The sequence below is a fragment of the Nomascus leucogenys genome, chromosome 8, assembly GCF_006542625.1.
Source record: "Nomascus leucogenys isolate Asia chromosome 8, Asia_NLE_v1, whole genome shotgun sequence".
Classification (NCBI taxonomy): Eukaryota; Metazoa; Chordata; class Mammalia; order Primates; family Hylobatidae; genus Nomascus; species Nomascus leucogenys.
Genome location: NC_044388.1, coordinates 97,409,116 through 97,422,957, shown reverse-complemented (window position 1 = coordinate 97,422,957; position 13,842 = coordinate 97,409,116). Strand labels below are relative to the sequence as shown.

The window sequence follows — 13,842 nt, the reverse complement described above, 5'->3', positions numbered from 1 at the left end:
TTAGTCAGGTGTGGAGGCGCACATCTGTAGTCCCAGATACTCGGGAGGCTGAGGCAGAAGAATTGCTTGAACCTGGGAGGCAGAGGTTGCAGTGAGCCGAGATCATGCCACTGCACTCCAGCCTGGCGACAGAGCAAGACTCTGTCTGAAAAAAAAGTAATGGGAAAACTGAGGAAATTTAGGTAAAGCCTATAGATTAGTAAGTAGTATTGTGTCAATGTTCGCTTCCTGGCTTTGTTAATTGTGCTATGGTTATGTAAGATGTGAACATAGGTGAATATTCCATTGGGTAATGGATATACGAGAACTGTCTGTACAATTTTTGCAACTTTTCAGCAAGTGTCTAATATTATTTCAAAATAAGTTTAAAAAAGAAGGAATCCAGCCGGGCGTGGTGGCTCATGCCTATAACCCCAATACTTTGGGAGGCTGAGGCAGGCGGATTGCTTGAGGAGTTCGAGACCAGCCTGGGCAACATGGCAAAACCCCATCCATACTAAAGTACAAAAAGTAGCCGGGCGTGGTGGTGAGCAGTGGCGAGTAGTCCCAGCTACTCGGGAGGCTGAGGCACAATAATCACTTGAGCCCCGGAGGCAGAGGTTGTGGTGAGCAGAGATCGCACCACTGCACTCCAGCCTGGGCAACAGAGCAAGACCCTGTCTCAAAAAAAAAAAAAAGAAGAAAAAAATCCAACAGCCAATAATCAGACAAAAAGTTTTAGACTGTATAGTAAGAGAAATGCAAGTTAAAAATACACTGAGACACCATTTTATAAACCATAAGATTGGCAAACGCCCGAGTTTGACCACACAATCCACAGGTGTGACTATAGGGAACCAGGGACTCTCACAGGTTGCTTGGTGGGAATGTAAAACGCTACGAACGCTACGAAGGGAAATCGGGGGCTATCTATCAAAATGACAAGTGCAGTTACTCTTTGACGCAGCAATCTCACTTCTGGGAACTTACTTCTAGAGGCATTTCTCTGCATGTTCAAAATGATGTTTGTTTAAGGTTACTAATCACAGCAATGTTTGTAATAGAGAAAGACTGGAATCAACCCAAATATGCATCATCAAGGAATTTGTTAAATAAACTATAGTAAAGCCACCCAAAGGACTATTATGCAACTGTAAAAAAGAATGAGGAAGCTCTCTATGTCTCTATATACTGACATTATTGATCTCTAGGAAGAATGGAGTCAGAAAAGCAAGGTGCAGGGCAATATACAAAGTATGCTACCTTTTGTGTAAGGAAAGGAGGGACCAGGCTATAAATTATTTGCATTTTTTTTTTTTTCACAAAGAATTACTGGAAGGATATGCAAGAGATTAAAGCAGTTACCCAAGAAGGGGTGGGGTCTGGAGAATGGGGCAGAGAGGGACAGGGGTGGGAATAAGATTTCTCAATAAATACCTTTATACTCTGTTTTGATTTTTGAACCATGTAAATGTATTCTCTGTTTTAAAATAATTTGGGGCTGGGTGTGGTGGCTCATGCCTGTAACCCCAGCACTTTGGGAGGCTGAGGCAAATGGATCATCTGAGGTCAGGAGTTCAAGACCAGCCTGGTCAACATAGTGAAACCCCGTCTTTACTAAAAATACAAAAAATTAGCCAGGCATGGTGGCGGGTGCCTGTAATCCCAGCTACTAGAGAGGCTGAGGCAAGAGAATTGCTTGAACTTGGGAGGCAGAGGTTGCAGTGAGTGAGACCACACCATTGCACTCCAGCCTGGGCAACAAGAGCAAAACTCTGTCTCAAAATAAATAAAATAAATAATTAAATAAATAAAAATAAAATAAATTTAAAAAATTTTTTGGCTTGAAAAATACGTGTGGGAGGATAAACCCTAGTGTGCACAGTACTTGGCATGGATTTGTGGGAGATGTTCTGTTTGTTTCTCCACATTCACTATATCCTACAATAGATGTATAATCATTTGGTAAGAAGAGTTTCAAAGTTGTTTGGAGAAATAAGAAAGTGGTGTTGCCCTGTGGACAAGAGCCTCTCCCAGCAGGGAGTGGTGGTCCCACCTCAGGCCCTTACACCCTCAGTCTGTCTTCAGCCCTGCTCAGGGCCCAGCCAGTACCCCCACGACACACACCGATGGCCCCAGAACCTCACCAGTTGTAGATTATCTGCCCCTGGCGGCCACCATGGCGGTAGTTGTACAGAATGATGTAGCTGTCGCCTCCATAGAACTGTCCATATGTGGCAGGGTCCACGGGCACTTTGTTGGAACCTTCAATTCTCCAGATCTGCAGGAGCAAAGCTGGGGTCAGATGCTGTGCAGCACCCCCACCCCCCAGCTCAGGCAAGCCAGGAGACCGCAGTGTGGTAGGTTGTGGTTAGACCATGGGATGAACTTTTAATCACTTGGGCTCGGACCGGAGTTAAATGGTTTGCCCAACTCACAGAGCCACTAGGAGGCAGGGCTGGGACTCTGGGTCAGGGTTCCTGCCCGGGACCCTCATATCATGCCCTGCCCCAGCCCGTCTGTCCTTTGCTGAGGATTGTCAAGGCAGCTCCAAAGGAATGCAGTAGTGAGGGGAGGAGCCAGACACAGACCCTAAATCAGGCCCCTCATCCCCTTCTGGGCCATGAGACCTCAGACAACGGGCTTAACCGCTCTTAGCCTTAGTTTTCCCATCTGCAAAATGGGGATAATCATAGTACCTACCTCAAAGTACTGTGAGGCTCAAATGAGTTTACTCATGAAAGTCTAGCACAGGGCCCAGCACAAAGGGACTGCTCTGTAGGTGGCAGCCGCTTTTATTATCATAATTATTATTATTGTCTTACTAATATCACCATTATCTATATTGTTACTGAGCTGCCTGGATTCTTTCTTTCTTTTTTCTTTTTTTGAGACGAGGTTTCACTCTGGTCGCCCAGGCTAGAATGCAATGGCGCAATCTCGGCTCACTGCAACCTCTGCCTCCCGGGTTCAAGCAATTCTTCTGTCTCAGCCCCCCGAGTAGCTGGGATTACAGGTGCCTGCCACCATGGCCAGCTAAGTTTTGTATTTTTAGTAGAGATGGGGGTTTCACTATGTTGGCCAGGCTGGTCTTGAACTGCTGACCTCAGGTGATCCACCCGCCTCGGCCACCCAAAGTGCTGGGATTACAGGCGTGAGCCACCGTGCTGGGCCTGCCAGGCATTTCATAGGTCACCTGCAGAGGCAGGGCCACCACGAGGCGACCTAGGCGTGACCCCTGCTGGCAGGTCTCCGCAGCGTTCTGGTGACACCACTTTTTCCAAGTGGTCACAAGGCCTGGCAGCGCCACCTGGTGGAGCTATGGAGGCACGGAGTAGTCCAAGTCCTGGGAAACGGAATCCTAGAATCTCTGGATTTTGAACATTCTTGAAGGTGATGGAGTGGGATGAAATCCCACTTTACAAGTGAGAAAGTGAAGCTCAAAGAGGTTATGTAACTTGCCCAAAGTCTCACAGTCAGGATGCCAGGGGTCTTACCACACCGCCCCACCCGAAATATTTTCATTACATTCTCCCTATCCACTGAAGCAACGAATCAATGCTAACACCAAACCAAAAACAATAATACATAAAAATGAACACGTTTGTTATTCCTATCATTAGGAATGGAATCAAGTTTGCCTGAGGCGGATTCTACCTCCTAAACACCTCTGAACCCCACATCCCTCTTCCCCTTCTCCACTGTGACCTTCTTAGTCTCAAGGTCATCATCTCTCCTGTACACTATTAGAACCAGCTCCTTATAAGCTCTCTACCTTCATTTTCCTGCCTCTAATCCATTTTCTTAGTTTTCTTTTTATTTTTCTTTTATTTATTTTTTAACTGATTTTTTTCTTCTAATGATATCCTGGAGTCATATTCCAACCCATTTTCTCGGTGAGTTTCTAAAGCACGTGGCCGGGTGCAGTGGCTCACGCTTGTAATTCCAACACTTTGTGGGGCCAAGGCAGGAGGATTGCTTGAGCCCAGGAGTTTGAAACTAGCCTGGGCAACATAGCGAGACCCTGTCTCTATTAAAAAAAAGAAAAAAAAAAGATAAAGCATAGATCTGAGCCTGTTGCATTTCTGATTTAATAAAAAGAGAAACCCCTCCCTAGAACCCACTGGTTAGAGGATCAAGTCCACACCCTTGAAATTGGCATTCAAGGCCCCTCCCTGGGGATGCCATCAGCACTAGCCCCCTGGGATAGCTCCCTCCTTTCCGAACAATAGTGAGTCCCTCCTGGAATGCCCACCACTCTCCACTCTTCCTCTCCGGCAGCAAAGCCCTACTCCTACTCTGAGACCCCACCCAAGGGTTCCCATCTCTGTGCAGGCTGCCCTGACCAAACACCCCCGCTGCTTCCTGTGTCCGCACAATCCCCTGTGCTCCCTCCCATCTTCCACTGATCACACAGGTCTGTGGCTGTGGTCAACTCCCCTCCCAGACCAGGCACTCCTCAGGGCAAGGTGGGGCCAAGACACTTGGCTTAGGGCCTGATACGCAGTAGGTGCTCAGGGTGGATTGGCTGTAAAAACTAAGTAACACCAAAGAATCTCAGCTACCAAAATTGTGCAAACCTCAGAGAGAAACCTCCTTGGGGAAGCAAGAGGCAGTGCATGGGGAAAGTGAGGGAGGGGCCTGGACACACCCACCCCACGCCCTAAACGTACCTGTTTCTGGCCTGTGCCATCATCATCCATGCCGTGCTGGGCAGCCATGGCAGTGGAGGTGTGCAGGGTGGCGGCGTCGAAGGGCACCCGCTCCACGTTGGCGATATGGCTGGAAAGGTAGGACAAGCCCAGGCCGTCTGTCTGGTCTGGGTCCCGCCAGTTCTTGAAGAACTGCTTGAACAGTGGGGTCTCACCGCCCTCGGGAAGGACCGAGACCTGGGGAGGGGAGGCGGAGGAGCAGGATGTGGCTGGGCTGCCCAGCAAGGGTCTCCAGGGTAGCCTCAGATACCCCATCCATACTGAGGGTGGGACACCCGCCCTACTCCAGCCCATCCCCTCCAAACAGGACCCACCCCTTCCCATCCTACCTGGCCCCCAAGACTCACCTGAGTCTGCTTGGGGTACTCCATCTTGGTGATGAAGTCAGAGGCTGTTTTGAGGGCAGCCTTCCTCTCTTCCGTGTTTGCCTGCTTGCCTGTTGGCAGCCAGAGGAAGTGATGGAGGGTTAGAGGCCCGGGATCCTGCTGCATCCTGACCTCTAATGGTCCAGGAGAAGGAGCTGCCAAACTTCCCTCCCTACTCTTCTTAGACTGTGGACAGCCAAGGCCAGAGACCCCCAGAGCTGACCACTCACTACAGCTCCTGGAGTCCAGCCTGGGGCTGGCCAGTGACACCAATCACAACACTATTGTGGTCCATTTAGTGAGCATGTATTTTGTGCTTAGAACTATACATAGATTATTTAATCCACAAAATAGTCTTAAGTAACAAAAAAAATTGCTATCTTTTCCTGAGTATCTATAAGGAAACTAGGGTCTTAGAGAGATTAAATTACTTGACCTAGGTTACTCAGTGAGCGAGAAGCTGCCACCCTGAGGCCATTCCCGTGCCAAGGAGCTCCTGGCCAGCCAGTGCTGGCCCTCAGTCCCAGCCTTCTCACTGCCAAGGCCAAGGTCCAGATCAGCTGGCCAGGGCCCAGGGGGCCTAGAGAGTAATAATTATAATAGTCTCTCTCTCTCTCTTTCTCCCCACTCTCTCCCTTTCTCCCTGTCCTCCTACTGCCTCCCTCTCCTCTGTCCTCTTCCCCAAGATGAGCCTTAGAGGATCAGGGGAGGATATTGATGGGTCCTCTCAGAACATCTCAGGACCTCTAAGAAACATCTGGGCCAACGGTTTCCAAGAGAAATCCCACAGGATAGTACCCAAAGAGTTTATGAACTTCCAGCTTAGCATTCCCCAAACCAGATCATCTTCATGAAAAGCCCCCCTGTAAATGAACAAGTTAAAAGTCCTACAGTAAACAAATGAACATTTTAAAATCCACTGTTGCCCATGAACTTATCTGACCATACAGTTAGACGTTTTCTACATAATTTCTACAGGATGCCAATTAGCCTCTCAGAGAACTGACGTTATAATGCACTTGGGAAACACCAATTTTAGCTCAGATCAGGAATCTGAGGCCCAGAGAAGGTAAGTAAAGTGCCCAAGATCACACAGTACGTCAAATGCAAAACCAAGGCATCAGCCCAAGCCTTCTGATTTCCATTGCACCAGGCTCCTCTACCACACTCCACGCTCCCCCGGAGCTGAGTTCCTGGGAGCTGCAGGACATCAACCCCAAGATCCTACAGGCCAGCTGGGACCCTTCCCCTGTCTCCAGTACCTTTCCAGACAAAGATTTTCCCATCCTTGCCATGGTCCAGGATGAAGCAGTCCTCTGACTTCAGGGCCCCCTGGGCGAAGGGGTTCTCATCAGCCACAAGGGAGACGGACATGGTCCCTGCACCATTGGAGACCTGAGGGGACGAAGCAGAAGGAACCAGCACATAAGTGTCTGTGGCCGCCCAGCCCTGAGACTTCCACCATCTTGCCCCACCCCCCGTCCCAAATGGCCCTGCAGAGTAACACCTGGGCTTCCTCTCGCACACATTTAGACATTGTTTTTCCTTTTCTGCTTTGTCAGAACCACCTCTGCTGACCTACACTCAGGGGTAACACAAACTGCACATGGGAAGGGAGGGCGGGATAAAATCTGGGGAACTGGGTGGCAGAGGGGAACTACATAGTTTGCTGAAAATGTATTCAACTTTACTATTTAAAAAAAAAGAGAAGAGGCCGGTTGCAGTGTCGCACACCTTTAATCCCAGCACTTTGGGAGGCCCAGGTGGGTGGATGGCTTGAGCCCAGGAGTTCTAGACCAGCCTGGGCAACATGGCGAGATCCCATCTCTACAAAAAATACAAAAAGTAGCAAGGCGTGGTGGCGCTTGCCTGTGGCCCCGGCTACTTGGGAGGCTGAAGTGGGAGGATCACTTGAGCCCAGGAGGTCGGAGCTATAGTAAGCTGTGACTGCGTCACTACACTCCAGCCTGGGTAACAGAGCCAGACTCTGTCTCGAAAATAAATAAGTAAACAAAAGAGAAGAAAAGAAAAATAAAAGTAAAAAGAGCTAAATGCAATCTGGTATCCTGGATTGGAACCTATTATAAAAAACTGGGGAAATCTGGATAAAGTCTACAGTTTAGTTAATGGCATTGAAGCAATGTTAATTTCTTAGTGTTGACAAATGTACCTGGTTATGCTAAGATGCTAAGGAGAAGCTGAGTGAATGATATATAGGAACTCTTTGTACTATCTTTACAATTTTTATGTAAACTTAAAAATTATTCTAAAATAAAAAGTTCATCCAAGTTAAAAAAAAAAAAAGTCTATCTTAAGAGTCAAAAGTCAAAAGTTTAACAATAACCAATTGGCAAGGCTCTGGGTAAACAGGCATTTAAGATCCCTGATGACAGTAACTTGGGAGCTCTTCCAGAGTACAGTTGACTGTGAGGTACCAGTCCTTTAAATAATAATTATTCTACATGAATTGAGTACTTACTACTCTGTGCCAGTCACTGTCCTAAGCAATTTCTATAACTTATATAATTATAGAACCCCTTTAATCCTTGCATATGATAGTTCTGTTGCTATCCCTGTCTCACTCACAAGGAAACCAAGGCACAGAGTGGTTAAGGAACTTGCACAGCTAGAAATAGCTGACCTGGAATTCAAACACAGGTAGTCTGACTCCTGACTCCAAAACCAGTATTTTTATTTTATTTTATTTATTATTATTATTATTTTTTGAGATAGAGTCTCGCTTTTGTCGCCCAGGCCGGAGTGCAATGGCGCGATCTCGGCTCACTGCAACCTCCACCTCCCAGGTTCAAGTGATTCTCCTCCCTTAGGAGGAGAGCTAGGATTAGAGGCACCTGCCACCACGCCTGGCTAATATTTTGTATTTTTAGTAGAGACGGTGTTTCACCATATTGGCCAGGCTGGTCTCAAACTCCCGACCTCAGGTGATCCGCCCACCTCGGCCTCTCAAAGTGCTGGGATTACAGGGGTGAGCCACCATGCCTGGCCCAGAACCAGTATTTTCAACCACTGACTCATTCTTCGGCCTGTGACCGACTATGCTGTACTTAGCACAAGTGCACCAAGAGGGACTGTCTGCAATTGGAAAAGGTGGAACATCCTAATGTCCATCAATTAGGATTTGCTTAAATTCTTACATTCATAAAATAAAATACTATACAGCTGTTATAAAGGGTTGTGTTGAGATTTATTATAGAAAGATATTCCTGACCATGTTGAGTGGAAAAAAGACCACACAACAGCAAGAATAGTTTGGATCCAGTTACATAAAATAGAAATGGTGGGGAGCGTTGGCTCAGGTCTGTAATCCCAGCACTTTGGGAGGCTGAGGTGGGCAGATCACATGAGCCCAGGAGTTTGAGACCAGCCTGGGCAACATGGCGAAACCTTGTCTCTACAAAAAATACAAAAGTTAGCTGGGCGTGGTGGCGTACATCTGTAGTCCCAGCTACTTAGGAGGCTGAGGCAAGAGATCGCTTGAGCCCGGTAGGCAGAGGTTGCAGTGAGCTGTGATTGTGCTGTTGTACTGCAGCCTGGGTGACAGAGCAAGACCCTATCTCAAAATAAAATAATAAGATGGAAATGGAAAAGTAACTAGGCACAGAAAGCTGTGGCTGAACAAAGATGTGTTCTCTCGTGAGGAGGAGAGGCTGATTTTTTAACTGGGTATTGTCATTTTTGTAATTAAAACACATTTTAAAAATAATACTGGTTTTTTAAACTAGTGAAATTGCACGGACTTTTATTTTCTTTTTATATTTTGAATACTGTTCTTTTTTTTTTTTTACAATAAACATGTATTACTTCATAATCAGAAAAAAATCAGTAATGTAGTAGTTCTTTGGCAGTGGTGAGAATCAACATCCCCATTTTGTTGTTTTACTGAAAATACTTGGGGCACAGCGTAAGTATGATTGAGCTTTCTCCCAGAGCTCAGCCAACAGAGTTCCCTAGCTGGAGCTAAGCCTCAATTCAGTTGTGAAAATCACAAGAAAGAAATCATAAATAAAGTCATTAACTGTAACCCACACCCCCAACCTCCCCACAAACACACCATTTCTGTAGTATTCCCCCAAGTATTTTCTAAGCTGTTTTCACATCCATTTTATCTGTGGACTCCCAGAAATCCTGCAAAGTCGACCATTCTGCTCTTCTTCCCACTTTACAGACTAGGACACTGACACTCAGAAAGAGAGACCTCATGTATGAGCGTGACACAGATGTGTCCAGAGTTGATCACATGCTCCTAGTGCAGGAAAGCAAAGGAAGTACATGAGCGTCCACTGGAGATGTAAGAAAGCTGAGGCCCTCCTCCAAAGGGGTGCTTTGCTCAAGGTCCCACAGCAATGGAGTGGGGAAGACCAGGTCTTCCACCTCCCTGTCCTGACCCCATGCCCCGGCAGACAGTGCATCTGGTGCTCACCTTGTAGAGTTTGGCCAGCTTGCGGTTGGCTGCATCCTCCTTGGCGGTGTCCTCGGTACCTGCAGGCAGAGCCGGCTTGGGTCCCAGCACCTGTAGGAGATAGAGAGGAAGGGTGGCTGTGAGGGAGGGGCCAGGCTCCTGAGAGAGCTCCCAGGCAGGCAAGGATCACAACGGCATCCACTGTGACCCTCCCCATGGAGTCTGACCTCCTCCAGAGACATCCTGCATCTGCTCACATGTCCAGATCTGTCCATCAGAGGTCCCTTCCACCTTGTCTCCCTGACTCAGAACCTTCAGGAGAACACTCCTGCTTCTCTGCCTCCAGACAGCTCTTCAGATATTTCGTCTACTGGCTAATTGTGATAACTACAGCTATTGAACACCTTCTACCGCCTACCTTTAAAAGATCTCACTGCATCCTTGCACCCAGGCCAGGAGGCACAGACTATCACTCTCATTTTACAGAAGAGGAATCTGAGGTCCAGAGAGATGAAGTCACCTACTCACACAGCTATTAGGTGGCTAAGCCAGACTCTGAACCTCCATCCCTGTGGCTTCAGAGCCTATTTTCACTCCCACTGTCCCTCTCAAGCCATGGTTGCTGTCCAGGTCCCTTCCTATAATAATAATCACCCTTCTGCTCTCTCCAAAAGCTGGAATTGGATGCCCCCAGAGAAGCAGGAACCAAGTGGCATGGAGCAGAGCTCATGGTCTCCTCCTTTTTCTGGTGAATCTTGCCTCTATTGATATGTCCTCAAAGCACAATGGCTGGCAATCCCATCATGTGATTAAATGGGCCAAAAACTACCAGGGATAGTCAGAAGAGAAAAGAGGGGATTGGGGCTCAGTGGTCTCTTTCTGACCTTATTCTAGCACAAAGCTGGCCCTCTGGGGATGCTAAGAGACCACTCTCCTTAGCTCTGCAGAGGACCTGGCCCTCCCCACTGGAGAAGGCGGCTCACACGCCCAGCACAGCCTTGGGTTCCAGTCCCACCTCTCAGGGGAGTCTGGGAGTTGTGCAGGAAACTGATCTCCCTTGCTCCCTAAAGTGATCAGGTTTGATGGAAAAACAGCCCCAAAAGTGAGGCAGGGCCAGCATGGTGACTCATGCTTGTAATCCCAGCATTTGGGGAGGTTTAGGCAGGTGGATGACTTGAGCCCAGAAGTTGGAGACCAGCCTGAGCAACATGGCAAGACCTCATTCCTACAAAAAATTCAAAAATTAGCCTGGCTTGGTAGCACTCGCCTGTGGTCCCAGCTACTCGGGAGGCTGAGGCAGAAGGATCACTTGAGCCCAGGAGGTCAAGGCTGCAGTGAGCTGTGATCGTGCCCCTGCACTCCAGCTCAGGCAACAATGAATAAGATCCCGTCTCAAAAATTAAAATAAAAAAGTATTTTAAAAATAAAAAGGCAGGGTAGAGCGGAAGGTTTTTTTTTTTCCTCAAATTCACCTCAAATTGCCTACCGAACAGAAGAAAGTCATGAGCAGCGTGTCCCCATGCCCACCCCACTGCGCACCCCACAGGCACCTGGAGCATCGCCTCGGGCTCAGCGCCCTCCTCAGACACGTGCACTCGGGCCCGGCCACTCCGCTCATTGTCCCTGATGCCCTTGGACACCTGCGTGGCCTTCAGTTTTTCAAACCGATTGCTGTTGGATCCACACCACTGGTGGATGTCCTGGAAGACAGAGACCCGGGAAGTCAGTGCCCCGCCTTCCTATAAGCCCCGCCCAGTGACAGGGCTTGGGGAGTGTGGCGTGTGGTGTGCAGGCTCACCCTGTTCTGCACTTGCCCAGGTGAAGGCTGGCACAGTCTGCACACGTGCATTATTTACGTACAATTAAGTGTGATCTGCACACACCAGGGGATGGGAGTGCATGTCTGAGGATATGAATTTTTTCACAGGTACAACTACATCTAGAATGTGTGCAAAAATGTTTGCCTGCTGAAGGGAATATAAATTGGCACAATCATTTTGGAAAACCATTTGGCCTTAGCCATTAAGCCAAATATACCTATTTCCTTATGACCCAGCAATCCTCCTTCTAGGAATATACCTGACAGAAGTACGTTCGTATGTCCACCAAAAGACTTGTGCGAGAATGTTCAGAGTAGCACTGTCTGTAATAGCCCCAAACCAGAAGCCACCTCAAGTGCCCATCAACAACATAAAGGATACATAAATCGTGGTACACCCACACAACTGAATCTTCCACAGCAAGGCAAATGAACGATCTACAACTAAATGCAACAATACAGATGCATCTCAGAAATGTAATGTTGAGCAAAAGGTCAGACATAAAAGAACAAGGTTCCGTGTCTATAAAGTTCAGAAACAGGCAAAACTCATCTATGCTGTTGAGAAAGTTCAGGATGATGTTTGCCCTTGGGGTGAGGGCACCGAAAGGGGGCAAAAGGGGCCTTCTAGGGGCTGGTGAGGTTCCGCTTCATGATCCAGTGTTACGTGAGTGTGTTCGCTCTGTGTAATCCATCAAGCTGTACACTCAGGATTCACACACTCCTCTGTATGCCTATGATGCTTTAGTAAAAAGCTTACACTAAATCAGTGTGTGCTCATGTTTGCACGGATATTATATCACAGGTGTATAAGAATATGAGCTTTGGGGTAGAAGGGCCGTGTCCATTTGCAGGTCTGCGCTCACAGGGATTTGTGAGACGAGTGTGTACAAAGCATCACACATCTATAAGGTGGGCCTGGGTAAGGGCATCCCACACACGTTGTCATAGATCATGGGCATGTGCAACTACTTGTGTGACATACACATGCGGGACCTTAAACAACATACCTGAGTATACATGTGTGGGCATTCATGATGGTGCACATGTGCTGGGCAAAAGCCCAGAGTGTTTGCCCATGACTGTTACGTATTTATAAGCATGTGAAAAAGGACACAAGATGTACCTATGAACAGAAGGTGCCAGGAAGTCTATATGTCAATCAAAGTCCAAGTACGCACTATACCTATGGTGGGTGCTTGAGTCTACATTTGTGGGAGTCTTTGCATACAGACATATCTGTACATGAACAATGCTGGTCCCTGTGGTTTGCCCATCTGTGTCTATGCATTTGTTTGCATGGATGCACCCAAGTCCCTGGTCAGACCAGGAGCACCTCAGTGGCTCCTGGGAAAGAGGAAAGCAGGACTCACGTTGCCCAGGTCCAGGATGAAGCAGTCACCATTGTTGAAGCTCTCCCAGGACACAGGTACCTCGGTGGCACGGACCACACGCCGCCCTTTGACCTGGAAGAGTCTCTGCACCACCACCTCGTTGGGTACCACATGCTTGAATCCCGATGCCACACCTCCTTTCTGTGGGGCCAAAGAGACAGCATTAGCCCCAGGGAAGCAGATATGGAAGAAGGGGATAGAATTGAGGTAAAGGAAATTCTGGCTTGTAGACCAGTGGCTTTCCAGCAACACAGTGATTCTCAATTAACTCAGGACTTTCATACCCATTATCTTGTTTGAGACTGGAACATTCTTATGCCCATTTCAGAGTAGGAAACTGAGGTTTAGGAAAGGAATAAAATTTGCCCAAGGCCACACAGCTAAGAAGTGAGAGATTCCCTGCCCACTGCATCTTTCTGCCACCCCTTTGAATCCCATATTCCACTAACAAGGACCCCTGCAGCCACTTTCTAAATCAAAAAAACTGCAACAATTCCTTCCTCAAAACCAGCATTTCCCAAAGGCACGCTAGTCCCCTAAGACATTCTGCAAGGAAAGAGTTCCACGGTCAAATAAGCATAGGGAATGCTTCTCACTCGCCCTCCCTGACTGTTATACAATGCGCATGTGCATAATAAAGGCTCTATCAAATCCTAGGGTGAATACACCTGCTTGCCTTTTGTTTTATACAGCATTTCCCTATCTTACTGAACCAAGAACTGCTTTTCTTCCTTTCCCTCTTTTTTCTTTCTTTTTTTCTTTCTTTCATTCTCTTTCCCTCTTTCTTTCCTTTCCTTCCTTCCTTCCTCTCTCTCTTTCTCTTTTCTTTCTCTCCTTCCTTCCTCCCTCTCTCTCTCTCTCTCTCTCTCTTCCTTCCTTTCAACAGGGTCTCACTCTGTCCCAGGCTGGAGTGCACTGGTATAATCACAGCTCACTGTAACCTCAAACTCCTGGACTTGAATGATCCTCCCATCTCAGCCTCTCGAGTGGCTAAGACTACAGGCATGAGTCACTGTGCCCAGCTTACTTATTTTATTTTATTGTAGACATGGGGTCTCACTATGCTGCTTAAGCTGGTCTTGAACTCCTGGCCTCAAGAGATCCTTGGGCGCTGGGATTACAGGAGCAAGTCACTGAACCCAGCCCAAGAACC

At 47.7% G+C, this 13,842-nt stretch overlaps 1 protein-coding gene across 14 annotated transcripts in view; it reads right to left on the bottom strand.

The window, feature by feature from the left end:
* GSN (gelsolin) overlaps positions 1 to 13,842 on the bottom strand; it is a 123,752-nt gene that overhangs the window by 9,271 nt on the left and 100,639 nt on the right. For all 14 annotated transcript variants that reach the window (XM_030817732.1, XM_030817734.1, XM_030817733.1 and 11 more), the window contains 7 exons: positions 12,669 to 12,830; positions 11,027 to 11,176; positions 9,498 to 9,587; positions 6,319 to 6,451; positions 5,039 to 5,127; positions 4,653 to 4,868; positions 2,127 to 2,260 (listed from right to left, as the gene is read on the bottom strand). In XM_030817732.1, the coding sequence (XP_030673592.1) occupies positions 2,127 to 2,260; positions 4,653 to 4,868; positions 5,039 to 5,127; positions 6,319 to 6,451; positions 9,498 to 9,587; positions 11,027 to 11,176; positions 12,669 to 12,830 (974 nt within the window). The remainder of the gene's footprint in view (positions 1 to 2,126; positions 2,261 to 4,652; positions 4,869 to 5,038; positions 5,128 to 6,318; positions 6,452 to 9,497; positions 9,588 to 11,026; positions 11,177 to 12,668; positions 12,831 to 13,842) is intronic.